The sequence below is a fragment of the Macaca fascicularis genome, chromosome 4 (assembly GCF_037993035.2).
Source record: "Macaca fascicularis isolate 582-1 chromosome 4, T2T-MFA8v1.1".
NCBI classification, from domain to species: Eukaryota; Metazoa; Chordata; class Mammalia; order Primates; family Cercopithecidae; genus Macaca; species Macaca fascicularis.
In genome coordinates this window covers 104,354,157-104,379,842 of record NC_088378.1, presented here as the reverse complement: position 1 = coordinate 104,379,842, position 25,686 = coordinate 104,354,157, and the positions used below count along the sequence as shown (strand labels likewise).

Here is a 25,686-nt window from a genome sequence, read left to right as displayed (position 1 = left end):
ATAATTCTCAGTTCTTGATGAGAAACTTCGATCCCATAGCCACTTGATGTCACATGGTCAGACACTACCAAGGCCCAATAGCTAGCCAGAAACTTTTTTTAAAAAAAGAAAAGATACAATTCCAGAATTCTGGGGGCCTTCACTACGATTCTGTAAAGATTTCCACGAGTTGCACAAAGCATCCAGGTCTGCCACATACCACTCAACACTGTTAGAGCTGTTGGGATATAAGGGTCAAGTGGCAGAACTCCTTGCACTGGATCCTGGCCTGGATGGAGAGCCTTCTCTTACTCTGCACCTCATTCAAAAATGTCGCCTTTCATATCATCTGGTTAGTCGGCCAGAATGGACGAACTAGCAGCTGACTGAACAAAGATTTAAAACACAAAACAGGGAGAATTAGGTAAAAGAAGCATTTTACGTAAGAGAGTAAAAGGCGCTCAATCTTTGTAAACTATAAAAGGGATCTTCCACGGGACCTTTCGGCTTAGACTGACAGGCATGAACGTAATTATTCCCTCTTCTAATTTCAGCAAGGATTTGGCGTTTTAATACGGGGTTCAAGGTAGCTTGAGTCTTTCTTGGCGAAAGAGCCTAGGAATGACTCTAACTCCTTTTCTAAAGCCAGCCACGGAGGCCCAGCCCCCGCAGGAAGGCTCCGGATCCTGCCGCCTGCTCCTCCCCCTACTGCTTTGCGCCTGCGCGGAGGCTCAGGGAGTCGGCGCCATGACCCTATCGAGGCTTCCCGGGTTGCTTAGCCGGGTCTCGGCCACTGCGTGGAGAGCGGCAAGTAAGCACCTGGCCTCGGGGCCAAGGTCGCGGGAGGGGTCGTGAAGGCCCAGGCGCGGAGAGAGGACCCTCCAGCGGAGGAAGCCGCGTGTGTCCCGGACGTTCGGTGGCGCCAGGCGCTGCCCAGCTTCTCCCGCCCAGATGCCCACCCCGTGGCCTGGGCAGGTCCTTGCAGCGCCTGGGGTCTCGGGTGGGACTAGAGCGAGAAGATCGCTAATGCCCTTACCCCCGCCCGGACGTCCGCTTCCTGCCGGGCACGCGGTGGCCCAGCAGGACCACAGACGTTCCGGGTCGTACCTGTGGGAGCTCGCAGGGCACACTGCACTTTGATGCCCCTGAGAAAAATGGAAAAGAAGGCCTTTTGGGAATGGGAGTCGTTGATTTACTTATTTATTTATATCATTATTTACAGGAATCCGCGCGCCTGGTCCAGGATTTGTGGCAGTTTACAGTTTATCTTTTAAAAACGGGGAAAAGTGCAGAAGTGAGCCAAAGGCAAATAAGTATAACGTAAATTAGATGAAGCCAGGAATTGTTCGTAGAGAAAAAGCATTCATGCTTTCAGTAAAACCAATATTTTTAAACCCATTGTGGTTGGAAATTTTTCTCAAGATGATTCAGTTAGCAGCCCAGACTATGCAAAACACAATTTTAACTTGTGACACCTGGAGAAGTTATGCAAGTTGAAAACAATAATTATTGCCCTCATAATAAATGGCTCCGGATTTCTATGCAATTTGTTTTCCTTTGAGCAATCATTTCCCCCAAATACAAACATTTTACATAATTGTATAAGTTTTAAATAGTCCAGAAATGAGTAATACAGAAAGTGAAAGTCCCACATTATCCAAACCTCAAGGTAATAAAGTTAAAATTTTGTAGGGTTCATTCAACGTCTCCCGTTAACTAGTTTTAAACAATTATGAAGTATTCCATACATATATACACACACACACATATATATGTATGTAGCACACATGTAAGCTGTAAAGCACAACCAGCATCTATGAACTCATCCTCCAATTTAAGAAATAGTCTCCATTGCCAAGGAGGTCTCTATGTGCTGCTTCCTGATACACCTGCGCAACGGTGTTTTAAATCTTCGTAGAAATGGTTTCATATTGTTGATTTTTTTTTTCAGCTAACACTGTGTTTTGTGATTGATCCGCATTGATGTATGAGGTTGTAGTTATTCATTCAACTGTGTGAACCTATGATACATTTTCCAATGCCCTTCTCAAAGGACATTTGAGTAATTCTAGAAACACCAGGATTGGCTGCTACACATTCTTGTGTACCTTACTTGTGCATTAGTGGAAGGAGTGGAATTCCTGGAGTATGGTGTAGGTCTTTTCAATTTTACAACATGATGCCAAGGTGTAACGGCATTTTCTAATTCTATAGCAATTTTCACTTCTACCAGCAGTGTATTAGAGTTCGTGTTGTTCCACAAACTTGCGAAAACTTAATTTTGTCTAAGTTTTTTATTTTTGGCTGCCTACAGGGTGATGAAATGACACCTCATTGTGATTTTGCTTTTCTCTGATTAAAGAAGTAAAACATCTTTTCAAATATCAACATTTTGTGAAACACCTTTTTCTCTTTTCTTTTCCTTTTTTTTTTTTTTTTTTTTTTTTGAGACGGAGTTTCGCCCTTGTTGCCTAGGCTGGAGTGCAACGGCAAGATTTCAGCTCACTGCAACATCTGCTTCCCGAGTTCAAACGATTCTCCTGCCTCAGCCTCCCAAATAGCTGATATTACAGGCGCCCGCCACCACGCCCAGCTAATTTTTTGTATTTTTGGTAGAGACAGGGTTTTGCCATGACCACAGGTGATCTACCCACCTTGGCCTACCAAAGTGCTGGCATTACAGGCATGAGCCACCGCGCCTGGCCTTTTTTCTTAACAGATTCTTATTTATATTCTTTACAAGTATTTGTATGCTAAACCTTTTTTAGTTATGTAGGTGTCAAATATCTCAATTTGTGGTTTGTTTCTATCACTACTAGGCAGAATAGAATAATGGGTCTGCATGTACAATCATGCAGCTTCGATATAAAAGGTATCTTTTAATAAACATGTTTATAATTTTATCTGTAAAATTTTGTTTTGGTCCTTTTGTTTATTGTTACTGCCTTATGGTCTTGTCTAAGAAACCCTTTTGTGCTCTAAAGTCATAGACATAGTCTCCTATATTTTCTTCTTAAAAATTTATAGTTTTGGCTGGGCGCAGTGGCTCAAGCCTGTATTCCCAGCACTTTGGGAGGCCGAGATGGGCGGATCATGAGGTCAGGAGATCGAGACCATCCTGGCTAACACGGTGAAACCCCGTCTCTACTAAAAAATACAAAAAACTAGCCGGGCGAGGTGGCGGGCACCTGTAGTCCCAGCTACTCGGAAGGCTGAGGCAGGAGAATGGCGTAAACCCGGGAGACGGAGCTTCCAGCTAGCTGAGATCCGGACACTGCACTCCAGTCTGGGTGACGAAGCAAGACTCCGTCTCAAAAAAAAAAAAAATTTATAGTTTTGCTTTTCACATTTAAGCCTTTATTCTACCAGGAATTGATTTTTGTGTATGGTGTGAGGCAGGAACCCATTTTTCTTTTTTTTCTTGTCAAACACTTGTCCCAGATTCATGTATTTATAGGACCTTTCCCCTAATGATATAATGTCAGCCATCATAAATCAAGTTTACTTATACATATATGCATACGTTTATTTATTGGCTCTTTTTTCAGTCCCATTGACCTATTTGTCTATTCCTGTGCTGATACTGTCTTGATAACTATAACCATAACTTTGTAATAAATCTTATTATTTTCTGACTATTGTTTACGTATAGAAACCTGATGCTTAATGATTTTGTATCTAAATTACCTTATTAATTTAAGTAATTTACTTTGCATATTTTGGGGACTTTGCTGCGTAGACATTCATATCATCTGCAAATGGTGACAGTCTAGTTTCTCCCTGTCTAATCCTTTTTTTTGAGAAGGGGTCTTGCTGTGTCACCCAGGTTGGAGTGCAGTGGCGCAGTCTCTGCTCACTGCAACCTCCACCTCCTGGGATCAAGTGATTCTCCTGCCTCAGCCTCCCGAGTAGCTGGGATTACTGGTGTGCGCCACCATGCCTGGCTAATTTTTATATTTTTTATAGAGATGGGGTTTTGCCACGTTAGCCAAGTGATCCAACCGCCTCAGCCTCTCAAAGTGCTGGGATTACAGGCGTGAGCCACCGTGCCCCCTGCCCTCCCTGTCTAATCCTTATATCTTTTTCTTTTGTTTTTCTTTCCTTGCTCAGATTTCCAGCACCATGTTGACTAGAAGTGATGACAGCAAGCATACTTATCTTGTTTATGATTATAAAGGGAATGCATTTGTATTTTATCATTAAGGTGTGATATTGCAGTCATTTAGATAAAACTGCTATATTTTTTTTTAAGTCACCATCTCCTAATAACTCTTAAAGCATGTTTTATAAATGAATCCTCAGGGAACAGTTCTAGCTATCTCCCAAATAACTCTGTTCTTTTAAACAAAACAATCACCTTCTTATTTTTTTGCTAAAACTCTTTATTTTGGATTTACATTTACTTACTGGATTTAGTGATCCGTAACTGTGGGTCTTCAGAGTCCAAGCCTTTGTGAAATAAAATTTCATGGAACATGAAAAAAAAGATGTGGTAGTAGCTGCAGTTATACCCTTTTCAGGTTAAGGAAGTCACTTTCTATGTAGAGTTTTGGGATTTTGTTTTGTTTTTGTTTATGTATTTGTATTTTAATGATGAGTAAATCTTGAAGTTTACTGAATTGATTTTTCTTCATCTTACTGAGGCGTTTATCATTTTCTGCTTTAATCTGTTGAGGTGGTAAGTTACAGATTTTTCTAATAGTGAATCACTTGCATTCCTAGAAAATATTCCAAAGGATCATAGTGATTATATTTTTTAATATAATGTATTTGTTGTGCTTATATATTTGTTTAGAAATTGGCGTGTAATTTTCTTCTCTTATACACTGAAACCCCTGCCTCCAGGGTTCAAGTGATTCTTCTGCCTCAGCCTCCCGAGTAGCTGGGATTACAGGCACATGCCACCACACCCGGCTAATTTTTGTATTTTTGGTAGAGACGAGGTTTCACCATATCTTGGCCAGGCCGATCTCGAACTTCTGACCTCGTGATACGCTGGCCTTGGCCTCCCAAAGTGCTGGCATTACAGGCGTGAGCCACCGCGCCCAGCTTTCCCTGGTTTTAGTATGAAGGTTATTCTAAGGCCGGGCACGGTGGCTCATGCCTGTCATCCCAGCACTTTGGAAGGCCAAGGCGGGCGGATCATGAGGTCAGGAGATCGAGACCATCCTGCCTAACACGGTGAAACCCTGTCTCTACTAAAAATACACACACAAAAAAAAGTAGCCGGGCATGGTGGCGGGCGCCTGTAGTCCCAGCTGCTCGGGAGACTGAGGCAGGAGAATGGTGTGAACCCGGGAGGCGGAGGTTGTAGTGAGCCGACATCGGGCCAATGCACTCCAACCTGGGCAACAGAGCGAGACTCCGTCTCAAAAAAAAAAAAAAAAAAAGGTTATTCTAGCCTCATACAATGTATTGAGGATTCTACTTACCCGTTTCCCTTCTTTGTTAGATTTTGTTTAAGATTGGAATTATCTGTTCCTTGAGGGTTTGTTGCACCTCACCTGCAAAACTGTCTGGACCTGCTCTTCTCTTCGAGGGAAGACTAAATTACTTGTTTAACTTCTACAATGGTTATTGCTGTATTTATCAGGTTTCCTCTCTTAAGTTGGCTTTGGTAAGTTAACTTTTTCTGGAAAGGTTTTCATTTTGTATTGTTTCAATGTATAGGCATAAAGTTTCTGGTATTTTTTCAAAATTTTCTGCTCTCCATATAATTATGTGCTCTCTTTTTCTCATATTATTTATTTTGCCTTCTCTTGTTTTTTTATAGTAACCTTACCAAAGGCTTTACAACACTTTTAGTCTTTTTTGGTCTTTTTTGTTTTTGTTTTTGAGACAGAGTCTTGCTCTGTCGCCCAGGCTGGAGCGCAGTGGTGTGATCTTGCTTAACCACAACCTCCACCTCCCGGGTTCTAGCAGTTCTCCTGCCTCAGCCTCCTAGCTGGGATTACAGGTGCGCACCACCACGTCTGGCTAATTTTTGTGTTTTTAGTAGAGACGAGGTTTCGCCTTGCTGGCCAAGCTGGAACACTTTCAGTCTTTTCAGAGCACCAACCTTTGTTTATTGTTGATCTTCTTTGTTATAAGTTATGCAAAGGATATTTCTTGTACAACGTGGTGACTATGGTTAATATCAATGTATACTTGAAAATTGCTGAGAGTAGATTTTAAATTTTCTCATCACAAATAATTGATAGGTATGTGAGTTAAAGCATATGTTAGCTTGATGTAGCTATTTCACAATATATACATATTTTTAAACATGCTGTGCACCATACATGTATGTAATATTTATCAATTAAAAAATGAAGAATATATTGAAAATTATTTTTACATTGTAAATTGTTATCTTTTATTCATTTTTTTCTTATTATCTTATTTTTCCATTTTCCGTGGTTTTTGTTTTGTTTTGTTTTGAGACAGATTCTTGCTCTGTCGCCCAGGCTGGAGTGCAGTGGCGAGATCTCCGCTCACTGCAAGCTCCACCTCCCGGGTTCACACCATTCTCCTGCCTCAGCCTCCTGAGTAGCTGGGACTACAGGTGCCCGCCACCATGCCCGGCTAATTTTTTGTGTTTTTAGGAGAGTCGGGGTTTCACCGTGTTAGCCAGGATGGTCTCGATCTCCTGACCTCGTGATCCGCCCACCTCGGCCTTCCAAAGTGCTGGGATTACAGGCATGAGCCACCACGCCCGGCTGATTTTTTTTTTTTTTTTAACATGCAAATAGTGCGTCTCACATAAACAGCATATGGCTGGTTTCTGGTTTGTTTGTATTGGGTTTTTTGTTGTTTTGCACTGATAGTCTCTTTACCCTTATTATAATTACTGATATAATTACATTCCTCTGTTCAGACTCTTGGGTCTGTGTGTGTGTGCACCTGCATGCACAGGTATGTTGGGTGGGATTTGATTTTGATAAACCTATAAAGCATATGCTACTAATCTTTTGTATAGTCTATATATAAAAGCATTTTCTCTCTATTCTTATGTCCCACTTTACTTCTGGGAACACTTTTTACTTTTTTCTGAGACAGAGCCTTGACCTGTCACCCAGGATAGAGAGCAGTGGAGCAGTCATAGCTCATTACACCCTTGATCTCCAGAACACAAGCCGTACTCCCACTTCAGCCTCCTGCCGAGTAGCTAAGACTATAGGCACCACTGTCATGCAGTCGTGCCCAGCTAATCTTTCATTATTTTTATTTATTTGTCTCTGTGCTTTTTTCTGTATAATTTCTTTGAAACTTTATTCCAGATCATAAATTCTCTTTCCAATTGTATTTATTCAGCTATTTGGCCTTTTTCTTTCTTTTTTTCTTTTTTTTTTGAGGTGGAATCTCACTCTGTCGCCCAAGCTGGAGTGCAGTGACGCATTCTTGGCTCACTGCAAACTCTGCCTCCTGGGTTCAAGTGATTCTCCTGCCTCAGCCTCCCGTGTAGCTGGGATTGCAGGCACCCGCCACCACACCCAACTAATTTTTGTATTTCAAGTACAGATACAGTTTCATCAGATTGGCCAGGCTGGTCTTGAACCTCTGACCTCAGGTAATCCACCTGCCTCTGCCTCCCAAATTGCTAGAATTACAGGTGTGAGCCACAATGCCCGGCCAGCTATTTGGCCTTTTTATTTAGTTTTAGATTTGTTTTTCTGAATTTCCGTGTTTTTCTCTTCTTTCTTTCTTGTTTTTGTTTTTTTTTTTTTTTTTTTGGCCTAATCATTTTTCTTTTTTCTCTTTCTTTTTCTTTTCTTTTTTCTTTTTTGATACAGAGTCTTGCTCTGTCGCCTGGGCTGGAGTGCAGTGGCGTGATCTCACTCACTGCAACCTCTGTCCCCTGGTTCAAGCAATTGTCTTGCCTCAGCCTCCCAAGTAGCTGGGATTACAGGTGCCAGCCATCAAGCCCAGGTAATTTTTTGTATTTTTAGTAGAGGTGGGGTTTCATCTTGTTGGATAGGCTGGTCTGGAACTCCTGACCTCAAGTAATCTGCCTGCGTCAGCCTCCCAAAGTGCTGGAATTACAGGTGTGAGCCACTGTGCCTGGCCTACAAAAACTTTTGCAAAGCCAAAAATAAGTAAGCAAAAAGAGACAATGAAAAATGATTAGGCTGGTGGGCACGGATTTGCAGATGCAAATCCTCTCAAGAAAAATAACTCTCCACATATGTCTCATGGAATTCTCACAGAGAGAATCCCAGAAAAACATTCAAGGAAACAAAGCCATCACAAACAAGTCAGTAGAATCAATGTATAATGGAACAGTGGGACAATAAAGATTTTGTATACAGGATTCAGAATATAAAATAATAAATTAAAAAATTTTGGCCAGGTGCGGTGGCTTACGCCTGTACTCCGAGCACATTGGGAGGCCAAGGTGGGTGGATCACCTGAGGTCAGGAGTTTGAGACCAGCCTGGCCTATATGGTGAAACCCTGTCTACTAAAAACACAAAAATTAGCTGGGTGTGGTGGCACACGCCTATAATCCCAGCTACTCAGGAGGCTGAGGTAGGAGAATCACTTGAACCCGGGAGGCGGAGGTTGCAGTGAGCTGAGGGCACACCACTGCACTCCAGCCTGGGTGGCAGAAAAAGATTCCATCTCAAAAAAAAAAAAAAAGATGCTTAGGGATTTTGGGAAGATGCAGCTAGTGTGTAGTTAAGCCTAAACACAGGTGTGGGTCAGCCAGTGGCTTCAAAATCTCAGAGGGGCTTCTTTTTTTCACATCTTCACTCAGAACCAAGGTTAAAGTAGATACTTTTCCTTCCTTAACTGTCTTCTAGTTCCTTGCTATTTGGAATAGCAGCATAATCATCACCTGGAAGCTTGTTAAAATGCAAGAATCACAAATGCCACCTAGAACTACTCAGAATCTGCATTTTAACAAAATCCCCCAGGTGGTTTTTATCTATGTTTTAAATCTTTCAACTGGGTGTGGTGGCTCACACGCGTAATCCCAGCACTTGCGAGGCAGGAGGATTGCTTGAGTTCGGGAGTTCAAGACCAGCCTGGCAACATGGTGAGACGCCCATCTCTACGAAAAATAAAATTAGCTGGGCATGGTGATGCGTCGCTGTAGTCCCAGCTACTGAGGAGGCTGAGGCAGGCTGAGGCTGAGCCCAGGAGATCAAGGCTACCATGAGCCATGATTGTGCCACTACACTCAAGACTGGGCAATAGAGCAAGACCCTGTTTCAAAAAACAACAAAAATCTTCTGGTTCACTTTCTTATCTCAGTCTGTGAGCCTCCCTGAGTCCTGGCCTCTAATACGCTTTCTGTTTGCTTGGGTTTAAGAGACTGTCATCTCCCTGCTGTCCTGAAAGCTCTATATCCCAAGCTCTAGGCAAGAAAGACACAAGAAGGCTGGGCACTATGGCTCACGCCTGTAATCCCAGTACTTTAGGAGACCAAAGCAGGCAGATCACTTGAGGTCAGGAGTTTGATACCAGCCTGGCCAACATGGCGAAACCCCGTCTCCACTAAAAATACAAAAAGTAGCTTGGTGTATTGGTGGGTGCCTGTAATCCCATCTACTTGGGAGGCTGAGGCACAAGAATCCCTTGAACCCTGGAAACAGAGGTTGCAATGAGCTGAGATAATGCCACTGCACTCCAGCCGCCTGGGGCACAGAGTGAGACTCTGAAAAAAAAAAAAAAAAAAAAAAAAGACTAGCTTGGTCAACATGGTGAAACTCCGTCTCTACTGAAAATACAAAAACTTAGCTGGGTTTGGTGGCTAATTTTTTTTGTCTCTGTCTCAAAAAAGAAAGACACAAGAAGTGTAGCCGTTTCACTTTGTGTTTACCTCACTGGACTGTCTTTGCAGTTTATCATTATTTACTTTCATAAAGGTTCTATCTCTGATTTAGAGGGGGTTTGGTTTTATTTTACCTTTTTAGGTATTTTATGACTGTAGAGTTTTGGCATTTCTGATTTGTCAAAGTACCAGAGAAAAGTTTTGGGTTGTGTGTTGTGTGTGTGTGTGTGTGTGTGTGTGTGTGTGTGTGAGAGAGAGAGAGAAAGAGAGTCATTCTTTTGCTTTTATTATTTCTTCTTTTAGAAGGTTTTCTTCTTGTCTGTTATGTCCATGTAAGCACAATTCTAACTAGGTTTGGATAAAGTCAAACCACCCCTTGAAGTAGAAGACATGGGCTTTGTGGTTGTTATTTCCTGATGTTGTTAAAAGAGCCTTTTGTTTTAAGTTTGTCAGCTATTTCCCATGTAGTCGAGGTAGTCAGAAGTCTGCTGATAGCCAAAATGCAATATTAACATGAATACAGTTACTATTGCTCAACACCTACTATTTAATAGGCAGAGTTAACAGGAGTGGTCCTTGGGCTTAACTCCTCATCTGACACGCCCTTGTTTCTTATGGTCTGCCTTTAAAGCTACATGTATATGCTTCATTACCAACACCCCTGGCAGACTTATGTGCACACGCTTGTGTCCAAAGCTGTAAAGCCTGTAGGTACTAAGGAGCACTGTGTCCCATCTTATATTGTACTGTACAGAAATGAGGGGCATTATCTTCCCCTGTGTTCTGTCACACTGTTACCTGACTACAAAAATAGTTCTGCTTGTGTTTCCAATAGCCTCAGAGTTCCTTGAGAAAACTTGTCTTTCAACTTTTCCTTGTAAACCCTCTTTCTACAGATAAAGTCTTTCAGAAGTCTGCAAAGTCATATTAGGGACCAATTTCTCCAACTTACACTTTGCTACTCCTTGCTTTCCCCAAGATCCAGTTTTCTGTCCTTCACCAGAAACCCTTACGCAAATTAACTTATGCATCCCAGAGTTAAGCTCAAGTTATTGATGCACTTACTCAATGTGTACACATACACAGACATACACCCATTCATTTATCTTAACCACTTGTATGCATGTGTTTGTGTCTATTTCTTTAAACGAGGTTGGGTTATGTAGTGATGACTAGAATATGAGAAAAATATGTGTAATGAAAAAACATATGTAATGCTGTCAAGGGCTTACAGATATTCCATCGAAATAACAATAAATACTGTTTGTCACTATACTAAATGCATAAATTGTCCCGTTTATTCAGCAATCTCATGTGATAGGTACTGTGATTTTTCTATTCAGAGGAAAGGAAACAGAAAGGGTAACTTGACCAACATCCAACACCTAGTAAGTGGTTGCATTTGTTTCCTATTGCTGCTATAACATATTACCACAAATTTAGTGGCTTAACACATTTTACAGTTTTGGAGATCAGGAGTCTGGAAGGGGTTGCACTGAGCTGGAACCAGGCAGTTAGCAGGGCTGTGTTCCTTCTAGAAGCTGCATCCATTTCCTTCTCTCTTTTAGCTTCTAGAGGCTGCCAACATTCCTTGGCTTGCCCCCTTCCTCCATCTTCAAAGCCTGCAGCATCGGGTCTGGTCTGTCTTCCAACCTCTCTTCCCTTTTAAAGGACCCTTGTGGTTACATTGACCCACCCTATAATCCTGGATAATCTCCCTATTTTAAGGTCATCTGATTAGCCACCTTAATTCTGTCTGCTACCAAAATTCTTCACCATGTAACCAAACCTGTTCACAGATTCTGGGTATTGGATTCTGATTATCTTTGAGGCCATTATTCTTGCCACAGGGGTGTAGCTGGAGCTTGTACCCAAATTTGTCTGCTTCTAAAGCAGTTTCTTTAGGAAGCTGAAAACCCCTAACACTGAGCTCACTTTTTTCCCTGTGGTTTTTCCCTTATGAATATTATCTCGGTGAGGGTTTGTATAACTTTCATAGCACTGAAAGTTCAACTCTCTTTAGAAACTAGAGAGAAAATGATCTCATTTACACATTGCAGACACCCAGTACATTTTAAAATCCGAAGTTTTATTTTAGATTCAGGGGATACACGTGCAGGTTTGTTACCTGGGTTTATGTGTGATGCTGAGATTTGGGATATGAATGATCCCATCACAGATAATGAGCATAGTACCCAAAAGTTAGTTTTTCAACCCTTGCATCCCCTTCTTCCCTCCCCCACAGTAGTACCCAGTTTCTATTGTTGCCTTATGTTCCTGAGTATCCAGTGTTTCACTCTGTAGAATTAGAAAATTATGTGTAAGAATATGCAATATTTGGTTTTCTGTTCCTGCATTAGTTCACTTAGGATAATGGCCTCCAGCTGCATCCATGTTGCAGCAAAGGACATGATTTCATTATTTTTATGGTTGCATAGTATTCCATGGTATATATGTACCACATTTTCTTTATCCAGTCCACCACTGAGGAGCACCTAGGTTGATTCTGTGTCTTTGCTATTGTGAATAGTGCTGCAGTGAACATGCAAGTGCATGTGTCTTTTTGGTGTGAAAAATGAGTAGTTTTATTTTGGGTATATCCCCAGTAACAGGATTGCTGGGTCAAGTGATAGTTCTGCCTTAAGTACTTTGAGAAATCTCCAAACTATTTTCCACAGTGGCTGAACTAAGATACATTCCCACTAGCTGTATATACGCATTCCCTCTTCTCTACAGCCTCACCAGCATCTGTTGTTTTTTAACTTTTTAATAATAGCCATTCTGACTGATATGACATGGTCTCCCATGATTTCAATTTGCATTTATCTACTAATTCGTGATGTGGAGCATTTTTAAATATGTTTGTTGGCCGCTTGTATGTCTTCTTTTGAGAAGTGTCTCTTCATGTCTGTTGTCCGTTTTTTAGTGCGGTTGTTGTTTGCTTGTTGAGTTGTTTAAGCTCCTTATAGATTCCGGATATGAGACTTTTCTCAGATGTGTAGTTTGCAAATATTTTCTCTCATTCTGTAGGTTGTATGTTTACTCTGTTGATAGTTTCTTTTGCTCTACAAAAGCTTTTTAGTTTAATTAGGTCCCATTTGTCAATTTTTTTGTTGTTGTTGTTGCAGTTGCTTTTGAGGACTTAGTCATAAATTATTTCCCAAGACCAATGTCCAGAATAGTGTTTCCTAGGTTTTCTTCTAGGATTCTTACAGTTTGAGGTCTTACATTTAAATCTTTAATCCATCGAGTTAATTTTTGTATGTGGTGACAAATAGGGGTTCAGTTTCATTGCTTTGCACATAGTTGCCAACTATCCCAGCACCATTTATCAAATAGGGACTTCTTTCCCCCATAAAACAATGTATTTTTAGAGACATGGTCTCACTATGTTACCCAGACTAGAATTGAGCTCCTGGGCTCAAGCAGTCCTCCCTCTTCAGCCTCCTGTGTAATTGAGACTACAGGTGCATGCCACCGTGCCCAACTTGATGTATTCTTAAAATTTTAGTTGACAGAAAAAGAGGACCTTGATTAGGATTTAAATGTAGCCACTTCTGACTTTTAGAGATTTGAATACTAAATATTGTCATTGAAAAGTTTGTACTAAGTTACTCTTAATATTTGAACTCCTGGTTTTTTGGCATTGCTTTAGATAGGAATTAATGTTTTAATATAAGTTTCTACAATATTGATAATGATTAATTTATTTCATAGCCCTTCTTTTCAAACTGGTGGTCTTCCAGAAAGGGAAATGGCTGGACAGGAAGGAAGAATTTTCACTCTATATCCTTTGGTACTTTTTGAACTTTGAGAAATGTGAATGTATGAACTAAAAACAAATAAACAAAATTTTATAAATGTTTAAAGTGGAATAAATGAAAAGCTCCTAATTTTCTATTATCTCCACTCTTCTAGGATCACCCCTTTTGTGTCATTCTCTGAGGAAAACAAGTTCTTCTCAAGGAGGAAAGTCTGAACTTGTCAAACAGTCCCTTAAGAAGCCAAAGTTACCAGAAGGTCGTTTTGATGCACCAGAGGATTCCCATTTAGAGAAAGAACCACTGGAAAGTAAGCATAATAAAGCACCTCTCAGTTTTTGAAGTATCAAGGAAAGTGTTTTACTTATTGAGAAAATGAGTGAAAGAAAAGAAATATGTTATTGCTTAAATTCTGTAGTAATAAAGCATATTTCAACAATGAGTAAAATCACCATCCATCAACACATGTAGGTTTCTTAATAAAAAAGATTTTCAAGACTCTGACAGGTATTTGATTGTGTTTGTTTTATTATACCTCGTTATTCACATAACAAAATATATGTTGAGACCTTCTTTGATACAAATAAATGATGTTATTTGTATCAAAGAAGATTATGTTATTTGTATCAAAGAAGATCTTATGTGAATAATGAGGTATAATAAATATAACCACTTTATATATATAATGTATACATATTATATATATAAAGAACTCCAATAACTCAACAAAAAGTCAAAAATAGCAAAGCACTTGAGTCTCAACTTACATGTTTTGCTATATGAATAATGAGGTATGATAAATAACAAATATATAATATGTGTATATTACATGTATGTCTGTAGAACTCCAGTAATCTACAAAAAATAAAAATAAAAAATAGCAAAGTACTTGAGTAGACATTTCTCCAGAGAAGGTATAGAAATGTACAAATGGCCAACAAACACATGAAAAGATGCTCAACATCAGCATCATTATCATTAGGGAAATGCAAATCAAAACTATGAGATACTACTTCATACCCACCAGGATGGTTATAATAGAAAAAAATGGAAAATAACAAGTGTTGGGAAGGATGTGGAGAAATTGAAACCCTCATGCATTTCTGGTGGGAATGTAAAACGTTGCAGCCGCTGTGGAAAACAGTATGGCCATTCCTCAAAAAATCGAACATAGAACTACCGTTTGACCCAACAATTCCGCTCTTAGGTGTGTACCTAAAGCAATTGAAAGCAGGGACTTGAACAGATATCTCTGTAACTTTGTTCATAGTATTATTAACAGTAGCCAAAAGGTGGAAACAACCCAGTGTTCATGAACAAATGACTGGTTAAACAAAAGGTAGCATATACATACGGTGGAAAACTCAGTCATAAAAAGCAATTACATTGTAATATATGCTACAACATGGATGGACCTTGAAAAAATTATGTTTAGTGAAATAAGCTGGACCCAGAAGAGCAAATATATGATTCCACTTATATAAGGTACCTAGAATAGGCAAATTCATAGAGCCGGAAAGTAGAATAGAGGTGATCAGGGACTCCGGGGACTAAGAGGGAAGTCATTGTTTAGTGGGTACAGAGTTCATTGTGGGGATGATGAAAACATTTTAGTTATAGATAGTGGTGATGGTTGTACAACCCTGTGAATGTATTTTTGTTGTTGTTTTTGTTTTTGAGATAGAGTCTTGCTCTTTCACCTAGGCTAGAGTGCAGTGGCACAATCTCGACTCACTGCAACCTCCGCCTCCCAGGTTCATGTAATACTCCTGTCTCAGCCTCCCGAGTAGCTGGGATTACAGGCACGCCACTACAGTGGCTCATTGTTGTGTTTTTAGTAGAGATGGGATTTCACCATGTTGGCCAGGCTGGTCTTGAACTCCTGACCTCAAGTGACCAACCCATCTCAGCCTCCCAAAGTGCTGGGATTACAGGCATGAGCCACTGCACCTGGCAGTGAATGTATTTAATACTACCAAATTGTACACTTACAAATGGTTAAATGAGAAATATTATGTTATATTTATTTTACCACAATAAAAAAATAGAAAGCAAAAACCAGCACATTTCAAAAGCTAATCATCTATTTGACACAATGGTAGGCATTCAACTAAGTCTTGTATCACTCAAGTTCATGTTGAACCTACCATCCCTTAGAAACTTCTGACAAACATCACCAAATACAGCAGGTGCTCTTCAATCCTTGTTTTATTTGAACAATCCACAACCTTTGACAGTGTTAACTATTGCTTCTGGAAATCTCCTGCCTTGATTTCCATTATGCTTTCCTTAGTTTCATTTTTTTGTGTTTGTATGTGTGTGTGTGTTGTTTTGTTTTGTTTTGTTGAGACAGGGTCTTGCTCTGTTGCCCAGGCTAAAGTGCAGTGGCATGAATACATGGCTCACTGCAGCCTTAACCTTCCTAGTTCAAACTATCCTCCTGTCTCAGTCTCCTGAGTAACTGAGACCACAGGCGCATACCACCATGCTCACCTAATTAAAAAAAATTTTTTTTGTAGAGATGAGGTCTTGCCATGTTACCCAGGCTGGCCTCAACTCCTGGGCTCAAGCAGTCCTTCTGCCTCGGCCTCCCAAAGTGCTGGGATTACAAGTGTGAGCCACCATTCCTGGTATGCTTTCTTTAGTTTCTCACCCTATTTCTTCATTAATCTCTTCCTGGGCTCCTTTTTGAGCTCTTCTGCCTCTCCCCAACACCTAGATGTGGGTATTTGCTGGGCCTCTGTTCTTAGCCCCCTAAGCATTCCTAGGGAGATTTCATATTTCCCTAAAATGATTTGAGTGATTGAGGCAGAGTCTCACTCTGTCACCCAGGCTGAAGTGCAGTGGCACTGTCACAGCTCACTGCACCCTCAACCTCCTGGGCTTCACTACTCTGCCTCTCCTGTAACTGGGGCTACCGGCATGAACCTGGCTAATTTTTCTATTTTTTTTTTTTTTAAGAGACAGTCTCACTACGTTGCCCAGGCTGGTCTTGAACTCCGGGGCTCAAACGATCTTCCCACCTCAGCCTCCCAAAGTGCTGAGATTACAGGCATGAGCCACCACGCCCGGCTTAAAATGATTTTAAGTATTACCTGTGTGTTGGTGATTCATACATTTTTACCTCCAATCACACCTCTTTCCTGATCATCACTCTCCTGTCTCCATTTGCCTCCTGAATATCTTTCTTTGGATATTCCAGAAGTCTCAAAATTAGTATTTCTAAAACTAAAGTCATCCTGTACCCATTGTTCCAACTCACCTTCAGCCCTCCCACACACCGGGCCTCATATCCTCCTCTTCCTTCTGGATTCTAGTCCACCCCATCTACCAAGTCACCCAAGCCCGAAATCTGGGGATAATCTTTCACTCCTGCCTCTTCCTGTCTCCTGTGACTGATCACTAACAAAGACCTGTTGCTTCTACCCTTTTAACATCTCTCAAATTTATTCCCTCTTACTCTTCCTACCAGTAAGGCCCAAATTCAAGCTGTCTCTAGCTCCGCTGGTCTCCTAACAAGCCTCTCTGCTTCCTTCTTTCCTTCCTTCTAGTCTTGTCTCCCTGCCTCTAGTACGTACTTTATTCTAAGAAAACTATGTAGGTTGTCTCTTTGAAAAGAGTAGATTTCATTGTTAAAACCATAAAGGAAAATGTTTGTAGCTAGGCATCCTGCTTGATATAAAGATGAATAAGAAAGGAAGATGAGATAATGTAAATAACGATGAACAGGACATCATGTGGTAACTAGCATGAGAGATACACAAAAAGATCAGAGAAAAGTTGACAAAAAAGATAACTTTTGAGCTGGGGTCTAAGGAAAAATAATTTTTTGTCTTTTTGAGTTGGAGTCTCGCTCTGTCACCCAGGCTGGAGGACAGTGGTGCGATCTCAGCTCACTGCAACCTCCGCCTCCCGGGTTCAAGCGATTCTCCTGCCTCAGCCTCCTAAGTAGCTGGGACTACAGGCTCCTGCCACCACGCCTGGCTAATTTGTGTATTTTTAGTAGAGAAGGGGTTTCACCATGTTGGTCAGGCTGGTCTTGAACTCCTGACCTCAGGTGATCCACCTGCCTTGGCCTCCCAAAGTGCTGGGGTTACAGGTGTAAGCCACCATGCCAAGCTGGAAAAGTAAAATTTTTATAAGTAGATAAGGTGTGGTGAGGAGACGTTTCAAAATAACTGGAGAAAGCTATGGTCAAAGAGAAAGAGGCTGCAGAACATTAACACTTACAAGACACAGCTAATGGGCTTCTTTGGCTTCAACATAAATTATACGTATATTCGATTAATACAGGGGTGTCCAATCTTTTGGCTTCTTTGGGCCGCATTGGAAGAAGAATTGTCTTAGGCCACACATAAAATGCACTAACAATAGCTGATGAGCTAAACAAAAAAATTAAAAATAAAAAATAATAAAATTTTTAAAAATCACACAAAACAACTCAACATTTTAAGAAAGTTTACGAATTTGTGTTGGGCCACATTCAAAGCCATCCTGGGCCACATGCAACCCATGGATCGTGGGTTGGACAGGCTTGGATTAATTGTATATAAAGCTAGACACGCAGGTTCGGCTCAAATCTGGGAGGGCCTGAACTCCCAGGTTACAGTGTAAGGGCTTTATGCAGTGAGCAGTGAGGAAATGTATTTGGATAGAGGTTGTTTTAATTAGCTTTATTAAATATAGTCTGCATATAATAAAATTCACCCATGTTAAATATACAGTTGAGTGAGGTTTTTTTTGTTGTTGTTTTTGTTTTTGTTTTTGAGATGGGGGAGTCTTGCTATGTTGCCCAGGCTGGAGTGCAGTGGTGTGATCTCGGCTCACTGCAACCTCTGCCTCCCGGGTTCAAGCGAGTCTCCTGCCTCAGCCTCCTGAGTAGCTAGGATTACAGGCACCTGCCACCACGCCCAGTTAATTTTTGTATTTTTAGTAGAGATGGGGTTTCACCATGTTAGCCAGGCTGGTCTCAAACTCCTGACCTTGTGATCCGCCCGCCTCGGCTTCCCAAAGTGTTAGGATTACAGGCGTGAGCCACTGCGCCTGGCTAGTGAGTTTTAACAAATGTTTACAGCCATGGAAACCACACAAAGTGTAAAATAGTTCCATCCCCTAAAGAGGCACAAGCCAGTTCATCCTCTCCCCACCTCCTCCCAGCAACCATTGATCTGTTCTCTATCACTGTAGTTTTGCTTTTTCTAGGATTTCATATAAATGAAACTCTACAATATGCAGTCTTTGGTGTCTGGTTCCTTTCACTTAGTATAATGTGGAAGAGGGTTTCTGTTGCATTAGTTCTAAAATGGGACACTGAGAGCAGGAACCAGGGTGGTAATGGTGAGAACAAAAAGTCTCAGAAAACGGTAGGCTATTATAAGGGCAAAAATTAGGTTAAACAAATGTGAGGAAGAAGAGACATGGAAAGATACGAAGGTGTGGTCAGAAAGAAGAGTGCTCAAAAGAGTGTGGGATTTGGAAAAGGAACACACTCAAAAAAGTCCAGTGGACAGCAGAAGTAGATGTGAAAGTCATCAGGAAAGAGATTGGTGACCTCTGTGGCCTCGATGTGTGATGATTTACTAACGTGGATGTTGATATTAGGGATGATGGGGAGAGGGAGATGAAACTATGAACCAGATATTGATCCCATCCGAGAAGACAGAAGAATCTTTGAGTTTATGATAAGACTGGAGAAAAGCACTGGACAAGTAAACGGTATAGAATTCCAAAAAGGAAAGGCCGTAGAGCTGTGGCGTTAGAATGAGAGGCTGGAAATAGCAGTGAGGAGCAGGGACATCTTGACCTGTTCTTTCTTCCCCAGTGCTGTGGACTGAATTATGTTCCCCTGAATTCATCTGTTGGAGCTCTAACCCCCCAGGTGATGGTATTTGGAGATAGGGCCTTTGGGAGATAATTAGGTTTCGATCATGAGAGTAGGGTAACTCTTTAAGGGATGGAAATGTTTTATACTTTGTGCCGTTTACATGACTGTAAACATTTGTTAAAACTCATTGAACTGTGTACTTAAAATGGGTGAATTTTATTATAAGCAGACAATACTTTAATAAAGCTGGTGGGAATCTCCTCATGGTGGGAATAGTGCCCTTATAAGAAGAGATACCAGAGAGCTTGCTGTCTGTCTGTCTCTGCCACATGAGGACACAGCAAGAAGTGACCATCTGTAAGCCAGGAAGAAAGCCCTCATGAGAACCAACCATGCTAGCACCCTGACTTCAGCCTACCAGCCCCCAGAGCTGTGAGAAAATAAGTTTCTGTTGTTTACTCCACCTAGTCTATGGTATTTTGTTATGGCAGCTCAAGCTAAGACATCCAGTGAGCCACAGAGATACGTGAGAAAGAAGAACTTCCATTAGAGAGGCCTTCAGGGGAATTCATAGAGTAGGAAAAAGCCAACTTGCATTGCAGTAAAGCACGGACTTCTTTTGAAAACAGAATGATGATGGGTATAGGGGACAGTTTATTCACAATATAACAAGAATAAAAGAATGAATATTTGAAAAATCTTCAGGGTAAATTCTGTATCCTTTTTCTTTTGCCTAGAGAGGGGCTTTATGATTTTGGTGAAGCTCCTTTAGTCTTCTAAAGAGACACAGTTTGGGTGATCATTCTCCTGCAGTTCCCCCGTGCTATGCAGGATACAATAAAAGCCGCATACCTTTTCTTCTAGTAATCTGTCTTTTGTCAGTTGATTTTTGGCAAACCTTCAGAAGGCAAGGGGGAAGCTTTTCCTTGGTCCCTACACCTTCTCCCAGAGGCCAAGCAATGTGCTTCCTCAGTGGAACAGGTTTAAACATCTATAAGTAGCTACGGTGACAACCTCAGCAGAGAATACCCACCTTGAGGGAATGTGACACCTGTGCCCCCAAAAGTCTAGTTGCCTTTTGGTCTGTGTCTCAGGAGTATAACTGACTTCTCTAGGGATTGAATATAAGCGAGACCTAAGTAACCATGGGGTTTGGATAAAGCAGATCTGGGTTTGAACTGGAGCTCTCAGAGGCTTCTACTCTCTGGGTTTCAGTTTCCTCCTAACACCTGCCTTAGAATGCCGTTATGAAAAGAAACTGAGATGATAGGCACTTTGCACTTTTCCTTTCAAGCCTTGCCAGTTTGTTATTCTTGTATGTATGTGTTTGCCTTTTATTGTTGTTGTTGTTGTTTTGCCTACTTCAGTACTCTGTGAGCCCTATGAGGGAAGGGGCCTTCTATTGCACGGTCACTACTGTATCCTCACCCTGCCTTTACCTAGCATAGGGCCTGGCAGAGTAATAGTGGAATAAATGAATGAAACTGTCTGCCCACAGGGTTGCCATGAGGATAAGAATAAATCTTTTCATTCATTCATATGATACGTGTTAAGTATCCTCTGTGAGCCAAACACTGAAACAGCAATGGATAAAACACACAAAAAAATTATACCGTAATGAGGCTTAACATTTTAGTGGGAGAGACAGACAATAATCAAAGTACATTTTAAAAATATATGAAATTAGTGATCATTGCTGAAGATAATGTAAATCTGGGAAGGAATGGGATGTGTTGGGAGGGTGGCCACGATAAATAAATAAATAGATACAGTTTAAGAATTAGGGGCCAGGCGGCTGGGCGCAGTGGCTCACGCCTGTAACCCCAGCACTTGGGGAGGCTGAGGTGGGTGGATCGCCTGAGGTCAGGAGTTCAAAACCAGCCTGGCCAACAAAGTAAAACCCCCGTCTCTACTAAAAATACAAAAAATTAGCTGGTCATGGTGGTGCACACCTGTAATCTCACCTACTCGAGAGGCTGAGGCAGGAGAATCACTTGAACTCTGGAGGCGGAGGTTGCGGTGAGCCGAGATTGTGCCATTGCACTCCAGCCTGGGCAATAAGAGTGAAACTCCATCACACACACACACACACACACACGCACACACAAAGAATTAGGGGTTAGGTGCGGTGGTTCACACCTGTAATCCCAGCACTTTGGGAGGCCGAGGTGGGTGGATCATTTGGGGACAGGAGTTTGAGACCAGCCTGGCCAACATAGTAAAACGCCATCTCTACTAAAAGTACAATTATTAGCCAGGCATAGTGGTGCGCACCTATAGTCCCAGCTACTCAGGAGGCTGAGGAAGGAGAATTGCTTGAACCCAGGAGGCAGAGACTGCAGTGAGCTGAGATCACACCACTCCACTACTCCAGCTGGACAAGAGAGCTAGACTCCATCTCAAAAAAACAAAACAAAACAAAGAATTAGGGCTCTAATAGTTGGTTCCTCTCCTGTTTTTTCCATATACAGAACAGTACAGTGTATGAGCTGAGAGCAAGACTGCAGCCAGGATGTCTGAATTCAAACTCAGTTTTATCACGTAGAAGCTGTGTGATATGGAGCAACTTTCTTAACCCTTTGTGGCTCATTTTCTTCGTCTATAAAGTTGGAACAATAATTGTTCTTGTCCCATAGGATTGTTAGGAAGATTAAATGGATTAGCATACATAAAGTGCTGAGAATTGAGCCTGGCTTGTGACAGGGATTCCTACTATGAACACATAGTATTAAGAATAATAATTACTATTATTGATTATAAATTACAGTACCAACCAACCAGTTGCTGAAGCCAAAACCCTATGATGAGGAACAGTAATTCTCTAGCTAAGATTAATTGACATTCCTATGTACCTGGCACCATGCTAAACCCTTTACATGCATTACCTTGTTTAATTATCAACACAGTGAGGGAAGTATGATTGTTCTCCCCATTTTACTGGTCAGAAAACTGTGGCATTAAGTCAAAGTGATTCCTTCAAAGTAGTCTTATTTCAAGACCTTTCAAGTCCTATGAATTTGTACTCTGTATTCTCTTCTCAAACTCAGGAAAAAGAATCACATTTACAGTTCATTTAAAGACTGCATGGTAACCAGGTTACTAAGATCTAGCCTATCATGCAACCCTGTCTTTAAAATTGACCATAGTCAGGCTTGGTGGCTTACGCCTGTAATCCCAGCACTTTGGGAGCCCCAGGCGGGCGGAACACTTGAGGTCAGGAGTTTGAGACCAGCCTGGCCAACATGGTGAAACCCCGTCTCTACTAAAAATACAAAAATTAGCTGGGCATGGTGGCATGTGTGTGTAATCCCAGCTACTCAGGAAGCTAAGGCAGAAAAATCACTTGAACCCAGAAGGCAGAGGTTGCAGTGAGCCCAGATCATGCCACTGCAATCCAGCCTGGGCGACAGAGGGAGACTCTGTCTCAAAAAAATAATAATAAATAAATAAATAAATAAATAAAATAAGATTGACTATAAAGCCTTTCCTGCCTCCATTAACTGCTTTATTTACATCTCATTTTCCTTAGAATTTCCAGATGATGTTAATCCAGTGACCAAAGAAAAAGGTGGACCCAGGGGCCCAGAACCTACCCGATATGGAGATTGGGAACGAAAAGGACGCTGTATTGATTTTTAAGTCGCATCTTCTTTAACCTCAATTTTGTTTTCTGAATATGTACATCTGAATTAACTTATTTCTGATCATTTTCTTTCTTTATATCCTTTATGTTGTGAGTTTCCATAATGTGTTTAAATATATATATGATGACTTTGGAAGAAAATATGCTGCTATAAATTAGGAAAGGGAGACCAGCTTGACCAATATGGAGAAATCTTGCCTCTACTAAAAATACAAAATTAGCCAGATGTGGTGGCGTGCGCCTGTAATCCCAGCTACTCTGGAGGCTGAGGCAGGAGAATGGCTTGAACTCAGGAGGTGGAGGTTGCGGTGAGCTGAGATCGCACCATTGCACTCCAGTCTGAGCAACAAGAGCGAAACTCTGTCTCAAAAAAAAAAAAAGAAATTAGGAAAGGAAAAGTATTCTTTCATTAACATATGTTAGTTTAATGAATATAGAAATGATTCTTGACTTTTTTTTTTTTTTTTTTTTTTTGAGACAGAGTCTTTCTCTGTCACACAGGCTGGAGTGGAGTGGCACTATCCCAGCTCACTGCAACCTCTGCCCCCCAGGTTCAAGCAATTCTCTTGCCTCAGCCTCCTGAGTAGCTGGGATTACAGCCACCCACCATCACACCTGGCTAATTTTTGTATTTTTAGCAGAGACAAGGTTTCATCATGTTAACCAGGCTGGTCTTGAACTCCTGAACTCAGGTGATCCACCTGCCTCAGCCTCCCAAAGTGCTGGGATTGCAGGCATGAGCCACCTTGCCCAGCCTAGAAATGATTCTTAGAGCTGTAGGCCTTCATCATTTTTCAGTTTAAATTAATCAGTTGCTTATAAAATGCACACATAAATAAAATAATTTTTTAAAAATGATTGTGTTGCTGTGTGCTAGGGGTTAGTGGTTTTTAACATGCGAGTTAAATAATGCATTATAGTTTGAGAAGGCCACAATAGTAACAGAAAATCTTTAACTTGGAGTCAGTTACTTAATTACTTACCCAATTATTTGGGTTCAAATTCTGACTCTACTTTTTTTTTTTTTTTTTTTTTTTTTTTTGAGACGGAGTCTCGCTCTGTCGCCCGGGCTGGAGTGCAGTGGCCGGATCTCAGCTCACTGCAAGCTCCGCCTCCCGGGTTCCCGCCATTCTCCTGCCTCAGCCTCCCGAATAGCTGGGACTACAGGCGCCCGCCACCTCGCCCGGCTAGTTTTTTGTTTTTTTTTTAGTAGAGATGGGGTTTCACCTTGTTAGCCAGGATGGTCTCGATCTCCTGACCTCGTGATCCGCCCGCCTCGGCCTCCCAAAGTGCTGGGATTACAGGCTTGAGCCACCGCGCCCGGCCCTGACTCTACTTCTTAACTACCTATGTGACCTTGGATAATTTATTTAACTTCTCTGTGCTTCAATATCTTTATGTGTAAGTTGGAGATAATAATACTTTTGATACTGGTGGGCTGCGGGAGATCCCCAAACGCTGGTGGGACCTTAACTCCAGCTGATGTCCAGGCTCTTGATACCATTCTGAGAAGGAATTCGAGGACAAGTCAGAAACTAGTGAAAGTACCGAGATTTATTGCAAAGTGAAAAGTACACATTCGATACCTGTAATCCCAGCACTTTGAGAGACCGAGGAGGGTCGATCACCTGAGGTCAGGAGTTCGAGACCAGCTGGCCACCATGGCGAAACCCCATCTCTACTAAAATTACAAAAATTAGCTGGGCGTGGTGGCGTAAGCGTGTAATTCCAGCTACTTGGGAGGCTGAGGCAGGAGAATCACTTGAACCGGGAGGCAGAGGTTGTAGTGAGCCAAGATTGTGCCACTGCACTCCAACCTGGGTGACAGAGCGAGACCCTGTCTCAAAAAAAAAAAGAAAAGTACACATTCAAGAAAGGGGAGTGTGGGCATACTCAAGAGAGAGTGACTCAGTGGAGTTTAGGGCTTCTACCTTTATGGGTTTCTATAACCAAGAGGTGGAATATTCTGGAAGATTCCTGGAAAAAGGTGAAGATTTCTTGGAATTGTGGTGCCACCGACTTTTACACCAAATACAGGTGTTCACAGAACAGTCGCGGCACTGGTCTATGTGTGCTTTAGTATGTTAATGAGGTCCTAGGTGAAATCTAGGTCATATCCAGTGCCATGCTGGGACCAGCCAGTCTTAGCCAACTTGGCTCACACCCTGGTTTTTCAGGATCTTATCAGCCCCTAGTTTATGCCGCCATTTCAACAGTTTCCTTTTTGCTAATCATGTAAAACTGCTGCCTGGAATTTTCTGCTCTTCTGTGACCACCCTATATTATTGCTGTCTCACTTTCACTTCACAGGGAGGTTGAGAAGATTAAATGAATAAATAACATGTATTAGTCAGGGTTCTTCAATAGGAGAGAGAGAGATTATCTGGAATTGGCTCATGCAGTTCTGGAGGCTGAGAAGTCCCATGATAATGCCATCTGCAAACTGAACACCTGAAGACCCAAAAAAGCCAGTGGTGTGAATCAGTCTGAGTCCAAAGGCCTGAGAACCAGGGGAGTTATGATGTAAATCCAGTCGGAGGGCAAAGAAGATGAGATGAGATATCCTAGCTCAAGCAGTGAGGCAAGAAAAAAGGAGTGAATTCCTCCCTCTACCTTTTGTCCTATTCAGGCCTTCAATGTATTAGATAATGCCCAACTACATTGGGAAGGACAGTCTACTGAGTTCACCAGTTCCAATGCTAACCCCATTCAGAAACACCCTT

At 41.5% G+C, this 25,686-nt stretch overlaps 1 protein-coding gene across 1 annotated transcript; it reads left to right on the top strand.

Moving 5' to 3' along the window:
- The first annotated feature begins 689 nt into the window (after positions 1-689).
- On the top strand, positions 690-23,818 carry SDHAF4 (succinate dehydrogenase complex assembly factor 4). The gene is made up of 3 exons (XM_005552597.5): positions 690-790; positions 13,654-13,806; positions 22,850-23,818. The coding sequence occupies exons 1-3, from the start codon at positions 727-729 to the stop codon at positions 22,957-22,959; spliced, it is 327 nt and encodes a 108-aa protein (XP_005552654.1). The 5' UTR covers positions 690-726; the 3' UTR covers positions 22,960-23,818.
- Positions 23,819-25,686: the final 1,868 nt, after the last annotated feature.

Excerpts from the sequence above, each read along its gene's own strand:
- SDHAF4 (XM_005552597.5), top strand. The coding sequence starts at position 727 with ATGACCCTATCGAGGCTTCCCGGGTTGCTTAGCCGGGTCTCGGCCACT. Across the intron at positions 791-13,653 it reads CACTGCGTGGAGAGCGGCAA|GATCACCCCTTTTGTGTCAT; the intron begins GTAAGCACCTGG and ends CCACTCTTCTAG. Across the intron at positions 13,807-22,849 it reads AGAGAAAGAACCACTGGAAA|AATTTCCAGATGATGTTAAT; the intron begins GTAAGCATAATA and ends CATTTTCCTTAG.